Here is a 12863-nt window from a genome sequence, read left to right as displayed (position 1 = left end):
TGCCTTGTGTCCAGGTAGAACACATAGCCTTTAACTTCTATTTAGAATGTCACCTTACAAGGCTGATATTTTTGCCCCAACTATCTTGATGTAATAATGCTGAAAAATTTAAATTTATGCCATGAAAAAATAGATCAATATTATGAAGCTGTTATCATCCATGTCATCCAACCAATTAATGAATTCATTTTGTATGGCAGTAATTGTAGATCTTCCCATAAGATTTGGCCATCGTTTTCAAGAAGGAGCGTAAATCCTTCTGAGTTATTTCAAGGGAATACTTTTAAAATTCCAACTGATATGTGGATTTTAATTAAATTGAGTTTTGCTGAAGGAAATATAGTTACTTTTTGAAGAATAGCAATTAAATTATTATTATAGGTAATTTAAAATTATTTCCAATTTTAGAACAACACTAATTAAATTTATAAAACTAATAAAACACTAAATTTAAATTAATAAAACACTAAACATACATGAATTTCAAATGCATTTGAGAATCTGCATAGGTCAATACTTTTCATTAAATCACTGCCATCTACAGCTGTGTGCTAATTTTTTTGGGAAGTTTCAAGTAGACGTTTTGGAGGTGAACCTGAAATAGCATACTAAAAAGGAGCTTTTATGCTAGTGGTTAAACAGTAATGTACAGTCACACATCAACTAACGGGAAATATCAAATGGAACCCTACCCCGCTTCGAAAATTGAGACATCACAACTGAAAAAAACTTTTTGGGTATTTCAACCTTCACCCTCTTAAACAAATCTTAGAGGCGCAACTTGTCAGATCATGATTTTCATTTTCAAAGAATTTGTATGCCAAGGTTCGGCTTTCATATAAGAGACTGGAGGGTTGACTCCCTTCAATATATAGGATAAACCTTGATACAATATTATTAACAGACATAAATTAAATACAAGCTCAGTTTAAAAAATTGAAGTGAAGAGCAATACTAAAACTTAGAACAGACAAAATTATTGTGTTAATGAGATGAACTGTCTCCTCCCCTTTTACCGCCTCCCCCATATCCTACTCTGAACACTAAATTTTTTTGCACAATTTATTGAGAATATAATCAGATACATTGAAAATTTATTATAAACCCACTTTGGTATTCTTGTACCAGATGTACTCCAGCGTTGCCTATGGCAAAGAGCCATGTGTCTTCAATTTTATTTTTTGTTTTATTGCTTGTTTTACCTGGCCACTTTGAATGCGATGGTTTGTCATAGAGACTTGGGATGTGACTCATTTGATTGAGAATTAAATGCTCTAGTGCCCTTTTCAAGAGCCTGAGGTGAATTTGAGACAGTTATTTTTTGAAGTAGTGAAAAAGTCCCATAGCCTACTTATACTGCCAGGGACACCATGGCCACCTGAGTTCCTGGGGTAATATTAAATTGAGCAAATTTTGAATGTTTACAGATAGGTTTTATAATAGAAAAGGAGGAGCCAGGAGCATAGCTAGTCTCTTTTTAGCGCCCAGGATCATTTTCAGTTTTCCTTCCTCTCATTAGCCACTTACAACCACCCCACCCACCCTCCATCTTAGGGGGGCTTCCGCAATTATTTAAAAAAAACTGTAAACTAAGACATTGTACACCACTCCGAGGAATCAACTCCTCACTCGGTTTTGACTAACGTTTGAAACCGTTTAGTAAAAAAAAGAATTAAATGTATGGCTGTTAAAGTCATAAAAACATACACTTCTTCATTATCATCATATAAACAATGAATAGGATCGTATACCCTCCCTGACTTAACAAAACTATGCATAAAATTTGTAGTTACATCCAACTCAAGTTCCTAATCTGATATGAACAAAGCAAAGAAACAAATTCCCTGTTTACCTCTGTCATGGTAAAGTAGATTCGAAGTTTCCACTCCGACGATTTTTTATTTACTACGTTTTTAGTGAGAATTTTTACTAGATGCCATTTTAGTAATGTTGCAAAAACGGTGTGTGCCGTGGCTCTTGCAGCAACACATAAGAGACTCTTTAAAAATATATAATAATTTGTCTTCATGTTGATTGCAGGGTTGCCACCTGTAGCACGAAAGTGCTTTTTTAGCACTACTAAAGTAAATTTTTTTTATTATAGCATTGAAAACCGCTGCATAGCACGTAAATTTGGGCAATTGTAGCACTCTTGCTACTGTCCATAGTGGTAACCCTGATTGACTCACTTTCCTCTACTTTGTCAGTATACAAAGCTGAAGTACGACGTTCTGTTCTGAAACGTAATCAAAGTTAATGAAAGTGCTAGGGGAGGGAGAATTTCCATTCGTCTCTGAAAATCTAGAAAAAAAAACCCTAAACTTGAGACTAGATAAAGGAAAGAGCAGAGTAGTTTGGCAAATCAAATATGCCACATCAATTTTTTTTTAACGCAACAAGGAGATTTTTGTTTGCTGTTTTATTTGTGTGTTGAAAATATTTTTTTCAGTGCTGAGTGCCTTTACTCTTGAAATCCATTGATCTTCACAAGTTCAAAGAATAAAAAAAACCTCCGATATTAGTTTACCAAATTTTTTAAAAAATTTACTGGCTTGAATATGGTAAGTTTTAGGTTTCCACTTGAATATGGTAAGTTTTAAGTGTCACTTTTCGGACTGTTTTGACACTTGTTGTGGCCTTTAACACTTTTCAATCTCTGGGACCAGATTTTCTTGCTAATCTAAAAAATAAATTGTCTATGGGTGCAGGCCCTCAAAATATGGGGCGCAAATAAGGTCAGGTCTTTTTCAATTGGCTTAAAGCTTACACCCTCAAGCCCATATAAGGGAGCTCAAATGTGTAAACAAAAAAAGAAAAAATAGACTCCCCACAAAAGGAGCTCAAAAAATTGTCGCCGTCACGCCTAAAGGTCGCATCTGGTATTTTCACACTTCAGATGTAAGCAGGGCTGTGGAGTCGCAGTTAAAGTAAATATCTGCTGAATGGAGTCGGTATACTTAAAAATGTCTGGAGTTGGAGTCAGTTATAACTTATAAAATCTAGTTAAATGAAGCTTTAAAACAAGGTGATGGAGTCAGAGATTTTAGTAATTTTTTGCTGAATGGAGTTAGAGCCGGTATATTAAAAATGTTGAAGAGTTGGAGTCAGTTATAACTTATAAAATGTAGTTAAATGCAGCGTTAAAGCAGGGCTGTGCAGTAAGAGTTTTAGTAAATTTTTGCTGAATGGAGTTGGAGTTGGTATATTAAAAATGTCTGGAGTTGGAGTCAGTTATAACTTACAAAATGTAGTTAAATGAAGCTTTAAAACAGGGCGGTGGAGTCAGAGTCTTAGTAAATTTCTGCTGAATTGAGTCGAAGCCAGTATATTGACAGTGTCTGGAGTCGGAGTCGGTTATAACTTATGACCGACTCCACAGCCCTGGATATAAGCGACAAAAACCTCCAGTTAAGCTATTCTCGAAAGGAGAATCACTGGTAATGTAGGTCACCAGGATCGAAGTACAATCGAACATACTTTGCCCTGCTGATTCTATCTTTCAGAATAGCGTAGTAATTGATTTGGAAAATTATGTCACAAGTGTGAAAATGCCTGGTGTGACTTTTAGGTGAGTCAGTGACGAAAAAGCCCCCAAAAAAGTGTTCGACATGGCTTAAAACTTAAATACAAGCCCCTTAGATAAGGGGACCCTAGCATGGCAAAAACGATGTAGTTTGGGGCAGGGCTGTGGAATCAGATCTTCAATAAATTTTATGCTGAATGAAGTTCGCATATTGAAAATGTCTGGAGTCGTTTTTAACTTATAAAATCTAGTTAAATGAAGCTTAAAACAGGGCTGTGGAGTCGGGGCGATGGAATTGGCGTTAAATACATTTTTTTATAGCTTATTATTGTTCTAATTGAACAACCCTTTGTTTAAGTTGTCATTTTAAAGAATTAGGACAACATTCAAACTTTAGCGTAAAGAGTGAGGTGTTGAAGAGTGGATAACCCCCCCCCTCACATACGTAATAATTTCTTTTCATTTTAAGCTCTAATGTTGCTTCTTACTTTGAGTTGAAAAAAAACTTGTTGTTGTTTTCCATTTAATTCCTCGCCGTTTTTTAAAAAATGCCGAGAAATCCAGCTCCGCCTCTAGGGAAAAATCCTCCCCACAGAAAGATACTCATACAATTCAATCCTGGAAAAATTTACCCCAAACCATTGCCTTTAACATCTCCACATGTAAGATTGAGTTGGCAAAGAGAATGCAAGACAAATAAGAAAAATTTAGTATAAGAATTCGGGCAAATTCCCTTATTGTAAAATTTCCCCCGGAAAGTTCACCCCCCCGAAAACTTCCTTCTACATGGAAAATTTTTCCCGTGGATAATCTCCCACAAGTAAATTCTTTACATTTTGAAGCTAAAACATTTTAAACGCTGTACATTTTAGTTATAACTTTATAACTATACAAATTTTATAACTTAGGACCTTTCCCCAGGGGCTGTGAGGGGTCATGCTATCTCCAAAAGCATAGTTGTTAAGCTTTTCAACTATGCTGAACAAAATGGCAATCTCAAAGTTTTTATAGAACGAAAAAAGGGACACGGGAGAGGGGCTAGTTGCCCTTTTAATCATTTTGGTCACTTAAAAGGGCACTAGAACTTTAAATTTCAGTTGGAATGAACCTTCTCCCGATGTTCTAGGACCATTGGTTTGATACGATCACCCCTGGAAGAAAAAAACACGCATCTATGCGTGTTTTTTAGAAAAAAAACTCCGCTTATTAGCATGAATGGATTTTTTTTTCTTTTGAACAACAGACATTAAACAGTAAAAATGTTGGGATTCAGATGAGGGCTGGAAAAAAAAAAAAAAATCAGAGTATCAAATATAAAGACCTTTGCTAAAAAATCAACCTTCAATAAAAAGTATTTTTCAAAACTTACTCGGGATAAAAAAAAAAACCTTTCTTAAGGCAAAAAATATAAATTTTACATTTTTGCAGATAGGAGCTTAAAACGTCTACATTAGGGTTCTCTGATATGTTGAATCATATGGTATGGTTTTCATTAAGATTTTTTGTTTCCTTCTAGGGGGCTTTTCCCCTCTTTTGAAAATAAGGCAAATTTTCTCAGGGTCGTAGCCTTTGATAGGTAACATTAAACTTAATGAATCTTATATGTTTGAAATGTGCGTAATAAGCCAATTTTTATATATCTATTGATATCAAAGCTCCGTTTATAGTTTTAGTTACTATTGAGCCACGTCTTACAGTTCTTTACCACGAACTGTTTGACAATGTGTTGCCCAAATAGGTTTAGGTTTGTTTTGTCTCTAACAGTTTTCAGTGTAAGACAAATGAGGACTGACTATTTTGAAAAAAAGGGTTGTATGAAGCCTTTTCACCTGAAAACGGGCCAAAAATTGTTCGTGAAATACCATTTTGTGTTCTTTTGGCACGAAGTTTCAGTATGAGGATTAAGGAGACTGGATTAAGCAGTCCTTAATGAGGGTAATCAGTCTTGGGTGAAAAATTTGGTTGTGTTGATTCTTAGCATGACAAATTCATTTTTTTTATTAATCTTATTAATACCATGAAGAATTCATATTTTCACTAATCCACTAGAAAATTTCAGGGCGAAGAAACCGTCGTTAAAATAAAAGTAAAATAATAAAAAATTAAGAAACCAAATCAGGTTGTATTAATTCGAGACGTCATGACTTTCTTTTTGGCAACAAAACAGAATTTCTTTTTATAGATTAGGTTCACATGTTTGTTTAATATTACAATTAAACTAAACATAAATTTAATTAAACTAATACTCTCCTTATTAGCATGAATGGATTTTTTTTTCTATAAACAGTAAAAATTTTGGGATTCAGATGAGGGCTGGGAAAAACAAAATCAGAGTATCAGATCTAAAGACATTTGCCAAAAAAGCAACCTTCAATAAAAAGTATTTTTCAAAACTTACTCGGGATAAAAAAAAACCTAGAAGACACCCTTGACCTCGGGAATACCCCTGTGATTTTGTTCTGTGTTTATTTATTGTGCGGATATACTATTAAACAAAGCTCAGTTGAGTATATAAATCAAAAACATATAACTGAGATCTTATTTTCGAAGCTTTGTCTTCCAAAAGTAAAATTTATAAAATAGGGGTATGATCACATTTTGTCAGTGAATACGACGTAAAAACAAAGGAAAATTAAATCTTCCTATTGAAATGAAACTTAAGGCTGCTTAAGCTAAAGCTATGCTGCTTGACAGCCTTTTGGATTCTGTCACATTCTGCTACTGGCAGCTGTGGAGTTTTTTGCATACCTGGAGGCCATTAGGCCTACGTACAGGAAAGTGAGATAAATTTCAAATCACCTAATTTGGTGATAAATCGCTGATAGTCACAACACTGTAAACATTCAATCTTCTTCCGTAATTGCTTTAACATCAGCCTCAGTCTCACCAAACAGAGCGAGCAAAAACTAGTCAATCCTTTTGACAAGGTTGAGACATAGTCGTTCATCCAAGTTACCCTGATAAACTATAAGTTGTTGTTGGTTTCACCTAAGCTGTAGTGTAGCACTAAAAATAAGGACTGGTGATATTGGAGCAGGAAAGTAAGTTTGCTTACTTAAATACTATATCGAAACATTTTATTCTCTTTTATAAGAAAAGAATCGTAATTTTAAAGTAAAAATTGCATGTTAAATAACAGACAAAGTTTATTGACAATAATAAATACATGTATAGGGGGAGGGGAAAGGATTTGGATCCAACCCTTGAACTTAAAATCCGTTCTATTATACCCTCTTTTTTATACAGTGACCCTTTATTCAAAGAGGAAGTCTCTGGAAGGACTCAAGATTCCCTTTTTGCATTTGTCTTTGAAATAGCACCTTTGGATGTGCCTTGACCCAAGCCTTTTCACTTGGATTTATATTCTTATTTTGGTTAATTTTGCTTATAGGACAGAAATCAGATAAAAAAAAAAGAAATATACCATTAAGGCTCTTTGCAAAGATAATTGTTATTGCTATTGTATCCCAGCCCCTCCTGTCGTAGTGGGGTCAGATATACCCCTAGACTATGTACAAAAGTTTGCTGATTTGCTTTTTTAAAGTTGGTTTATTCGGGATTATGAACCAACTGTTGATGAGAAAGCATAAAAAAAATGGCAAGCCTGCAAAATTGTGCATACAGTCAAGGGCTATATCTTGTGTCATTAAGGGAAAACGGTTGGGCCATAATGATAAAAGCAGCGAGTATTATGTTTTGAAAGAGAATTAAACTGGGAATGGAATTGTTTATTTGTTTTGTTTTTTTGTGTCCGATTTCTGCATTATAAGGAGAATTAACCTTGAATTTCCCTCTTTATTAATATAGAGTATGATTCGTTTGTGGATAGCAGTTGGCCACAAAATGGGAGGACATACATCCCCTTCGACCGTGACGTCACATGGGTTTTTTCAAAATCTACGATGGAGGGGGACAATTTTGTTATTTTTTCAATGAAATTTTCAGAAAAAGTATTTTACGCATCTTTTTGGGGGATACCCCCTGGGATTGAAGCCAGCTCCCTCGGAAATACAAATACGAAACAGTATAAAGTGTTTTAATACGTACTGAATAGTTACTTTTTATGGCTTTAGTACTGTTTCTACCACTTTTGCCCCTTCCAGAAAGTTTCACTGACCCTTCCCCTGCAAATAAATATATGGTACTCTTTTATAACTCTATAATTGATATGTTTTTAAAAACTAATCTGAAAAAAATGTATCTAAATGCATTTCTCAAAATTAGATGGACCTATTCCTAGGACGATAAAGAGAACTCTTTCTTTGGTGCTAATCCAGGTTTTATTTGAACTTCCATGCTTAGTTTTGCTCTAATGCCATGAAGTTTGTTTATATTAGATGCCGGGTGATGCATGATTAGGCGAAAGGAAAAGCAATAAGTATTCAATTTTTGAAGAAATGAATACTGAACAAAAATGTATCTAAATGCACACATTTCTCAAAATTAAATTACTTATTCCCAGGATGATAAAGAGAACTCTTTCTTTGGTGCTAATCCGGGTTTTATTTAGGCTTCCATACTTGATTTTGTTCAGGGGATCTAGAGCTGAATCTTGGGGGAGGCCCAATGTGAAAAGGGTGCCAATCAGCAAAATCTTGGGGGGCGGGAGCCAATGTGACAAAGGTGCCAATAATAGACTAAATTGACAAATTTGTTCTAAAAAAAGAAAGAAAAAACGAATGAGGGGCCAGAAGACTTCCATACTTGATTTTGTTCAGGGGCGGATCTAGAGCTTAATCTTGGGGGCGGCCCAATGTGAAAAGGGTGCCAATGAGCAAAATCTTGTGGGGGGAGGGGGCAACATGAAAAAGGTGCCAATAATAGACCGAATTGACAAATTTGTCCTAAAAAAAGAAAAAAACAAATGAGGGCGCCAGAAAAAATCTTGGGGGACCTTAGAGTCCCCCTGGATGGTTTTGCTCTAATTTCATGAAGTTTCTTTAGATAGATGATGTATTTGTTTTAAGCAAAAGACAACTCAACAACAGGATCCGAGATCCAAAAAAGGCTCCATGGTACGAAATAAAACATTCACATAATAAACTATTAATCAATTAAAGACTTAATATTCAAAAACATCTATTGAAAAAATAGAAATAAGAAAATAAACAAAAGAAAAGAAAGAAAAAGGAAGTGACAGAAGGAAAAAGAGTTGATTCAAAAACGACAAAATCTTTTTTGCATCTGTTTATAATAGATGTCAGATGTTATATAATTAGGAGAAAGGAAAATGCAATAAGTATTCAATTTTTGAAGTTCTCTAGGGAATTTATGACTTTAGTTGCTCTTATCTTGAATTTAGATTGACGAATAACTATAAATACCTGCATCTTGACAGGTCGCACTATTGATTAATGGCTAAATTAAATCGCTCGGTGTCAATGTTTACAATATGGTTGAGTTATTTTGCATACTAAAATAGGAAGACAGGGCAAAATAGGTTAAATTGTGATTTTTGATCCGTATCTTTTTAGTAACTAAGTCTTATTCTCTGTGATACTCATTATCAGTCTATATGTGTATTTTAAAGTTGGTAAAGCAATATACGAAACCTATACAAATTAGTATAATAAATAAGCAGATACAAATAAATTAGCCATGTCTTGATGCAACCTACTGCAAAATACTTTATAACTTCAATTCAAAATCAACGAACTCGGTCGAGGCCATCGGCCTCGAATGAAATAAATAACAAAAACCCTTGCTAAACACCGAACCGACTTAATGGACCAGAATTGCAAAGTGCTTGAAGGTGACCCAAATGCAGTCTGGAAGTATATCAAAAAGAAAAGGAGACCAAAATCTCGTAAAGAAGAAATTTTGCCAAGTGGAAGTAACTGGAATAAATATTTCACCGCCGAAATCTCACCGCCAAACAAGGCTCTCGAGGAAGAGTTTGAAAAAGAGCTCAACTCCCTCCTAGCGTCAAATGACGGAAGTGTTGGGTTCGTTGTTACTGTCTGTAGTATCCGTCATATGCTATCTAAACTGAAAAAGAAGTATTCTCGAGGTGATGATAATATTTGTGGAATGCATCTGGCTATTGGGGGTGACAGTGTGTTAAATCACCTTGCTCTTATGTACCAGATGATCTTTACCTGCGGTCTTGTCCCCGATGTTTTCTGTGTTGGCGTCGTTACACCAGTTCCCAAAAAGGGAATGATCCCAGGAACTGTTCATCATACCGCCCAAAACTGTTGCGCCGGTATTTTGCAAACTCATGGAAATGCTTGTTTTTGGTGATCTAAGTGAAGCTTGTTATACTCCCTATTCGCAATTCGGGTTTAAGAGTGGTACTAGTCGCGAGCATGTTCATTCGTTGATAGCTAATCTTTTGCTCAGTGCTCACGATAATAATGATACACTTGTTCTAGCAAGCCATGATGTACGTAGAGCATTCGACTCCGGTATCCACGCACATATACTTAGTTCTGCTTGTAAACGCGGAGTTAACTGTTCGGTTGTCGTTGTATGGAGGAGCATGTATAGGAGACTGAGAGTGAAGATTAAAGTCCCCACTCATCGCGGTATGGCGGTATCCACCGTAGTTATACCTGTCCGTAAAGGTAACCGGCAAGGCTCCATTACTTCCCCTCCTCTATACGACAACAGTATTATCGTCCCTCAAGAATCTGCCAAAACGTGCTGCATGTATCTAGGTATAGACGTGTCGCTCATCAATTACGCTGATGATATGCTTAACGCAAGTAGGTCTGTTTCAAGGGTTGAGGATAACTACAATGTATTGAGTGATGAATATGCTAAGATTGGGCTAGCTTTTAACGCTGCCAAAAGTGAAGTAGTTGTTTTTCGTCGCAACGCGAAAGATTCGACCCCGATTAGCGTGCTCCTAGGTGATACTGCGGTGAGCTCAAAGCCATCTCTCACTTACCTTGGACTGCCAATCGCTTCATATCTGCGGTCTACTCGTGAAGCACTGGTTGAGCATTTTTCAGAAAAGGCACGCAAAGCATACGGACTACTCCTACCCTGCAAACGTATGTATAACCGCCATATACTCGGAAGGCTTTATTCCGTGTTCGTTATCCCGCATGTTCTGTCACTCTCGCCGTTTTGGTCTCTTTTCATCGAATCAGATAAGCGCTCAGTCCGTCAGGTTTACTATAAGTATGCGAAATATCTGTTAAGTGTTGCGCCATGGAAGGGAAATTCAAGAGTTTTAAAAAATTACAGCGTTGCGGTCCCGACTACTGCAGCTACTGAGCGAATCGTCCAATTTCAGCGTTCGCTCAATCCTGATCATGATATGTACCGAGCTATCGTAGGCTAGTTTGATTACGAGTTTAGTATGCTGTATATAGATTGTTATTGAAGTCTTGTTGTTTCTCTTATTGCGTTTTCTTTTTCTCTTTTTTTTCTTTTTTTCATTACTCCGTTGTGTAACCTTGTGTTATTTATGATGGGAAATAAAAACCATTCATTCATTCATTCACAAATAAATAAATAAAAGAAATCCCCTATTTTCGAGCCTTTAAACCCTTTAAAGTAAAATTTCCTGTTGCCACTATATATCTAAGCGTTGATTTAAGGATTTCCAGTAATAGCTCATCATTTCCACGGTTAAAAACAAGTTTCCTCTTGGATTTGCCATGTCGTTGTACCTAAATAGACAATGTCCCAATCCTTCCGCCAAAATACCACATAGTGGGAAAATTCGGAATCTAATTGGAAAATCAATCTCCCTCCAATTCGTTAAAAGTGGTAGATAATTAGCTTGCACCTGAATCCAAAATCTAGTATATTTGATTGGTAAATTTAAGTCGAAATAATACTCTTGACTCAAACTCTTTTTAACACTTCTATAGAAAAATAAATTAGTTGAAGCACATGTGCCAGCACCCTAAAGTTAAATCTCTCGGTCTTCTAACCTGGTCCTTAGATCCCTAAGAAAAACATCCTCACTTTCTTTGGGGCCTTGGCTATTACTCCATATATAAGAGAAACCGCTTTCATCTAGCAGGGTTTTTTTTCTATATCTGGAATGGCCGTAAAGATTTTATATTCAGCTTTAGCACTTAGTCATACACGGGTCTGGCTAGCCTGTGGTCTGGATAACGCAAAAATCCTAGCTAGAATTTTACCACGTGTATTAATCTATCTTTTCTCAATGAAAGTAATCTCAAGTCCCCTTTTACGACGAGATTATGCGATAAGATGTGCGAGAATTCAAATATTGGGGCTTAAAGCGCACCCAGATTCAAGTAGACAGTCATCTGCTGAAAAAGGATCCCCCTCCCCCAGCGGGTAGGTCTTTGACAAGTGCTCCGGCATGTTTCGAAAACACGGAAGTGTCGAGCAAGCAAGATTCGTGCCTTGTCCTTCCACAAGCGAGCTGATCTTCACTCTGCAGCAAGTGATGGAAAAGAAGCAGGAGTTCTGAGTAAAGCGTTCATCGACTTCAAAGTATGATGTCAATTTGTGTCGTGTTTCAAATCATGTCATATTCCAAAAAAAGCCGAATCAAAGATACGAGTATTTAAATACAATGACAGATTTACCGGGCAACCAAGTTTTCAGAGGAGTTTAAGTGGAATAAGTTTAGCCTGTTTTGTAATATTGCAAGGATAGATGTCTAATTTCAGATTAGATGATAAGGTAATAACCAGAAATTTAGGGCGAAAAGTATTCAAATCGGGGGAGGGGGGTTATGATCTACAGTGGATCTAAATTTTGAAAGCTTTTCTTTTTGATATTAAGATTTTTTTCAAGAATCGAAATCAAGTATATTTTCTTGATTCTTGAAACGATTCCACTGTAATTCCGCTTTTCGTAAAAAAAAATCTTCTTTTCAAATAAAGCTATTGCTTGAACTTGCTGAGACTGTATAATAAGAATCATATGCAGTGATTTGCCTCGGGTGGTACTGCTTAATTAATCGCCTTATTATGAAGCAGGTCAATTGAATAACAAAGAGGGGTAGCAATGGCTTGACAATACATGCTTTGTCAGTTTTTTTTTATATTACTCAAGAAAGTTTAGTTGCAATTTTGACATTTTCTATTAAGGTTATTATTAATATAAATTGGAGTTTTTGTAATGTAAGTTTTTAATGCCTTGTCTAGTTAAGTCTCCCTTTCCTAGATCTATTAATGAAGTTTCTGTAATGTCTTTGTTTAATTCTGAGGTTTTTGTTTGCCGATTTTTTTCCGGTGAATCTTGTAAACTGACCCCCCCCCCGCCAAATGATATTGGTGATCCTCAAGTTGATTCATCTTTGTATGCAGACAATTTGTCCATTTTATTAGGCATTAATAGACATATTTCGCCAAATAGTCTTTTCATAATTCGAGATCAACGCGTCATCCAAGTTAGTGGCGCA

The 12863-nt window shown here is 35.9% G+C and overlaps 2 protein-coding genes across 2 annotated transcripts in view; both read left to right on the top strand.

Annotated features, from left to right (window-relative positions):
- Nucleotides 1-12863, top strand: part of Larp4B (La-related protein 4B) — a 90763-nt gene that overhangs the window by 16459 nt on the left and 61441 nt on the right. The gene's annotated exons all lie outside the window — the stretch shown is intronic.
- Nucleotides 10053-11953, top strand: LOC148945480 (uncharacterized). The gene is made up of 2 exons (XM_089099057.1): nt 10053-10805; nt 11873-11953. Exons 1-2 carry the CDS (start codon nt 10053-10055, stop codon nt 11951-11953), a joined length of 834 nt encoding a protein of 277 aa, XP_088955183.1.

Source organism: Artemia sp. Qi Xiang Cuo, chromosome 13 (genome assembly GCF_049724085.1).
Source record: "Artemia sp. Qi Xiang Cuo chromosome 13, ASM4972408v1, whole genome shotgun sequence".
Classification (NCBI taxonomy): Eukaryota; Metazoa; Arthropoda; class Branchiopoda; order Anostraca; family Artemiidae; genus Artemia; species Artemia sp. Qi Xiang Cuo.
The sequence above is the reverse complement of the archived record's forward strand: the minus strand, read 5'-3'. Positions and strand labels throughout refer to the sequence as shown.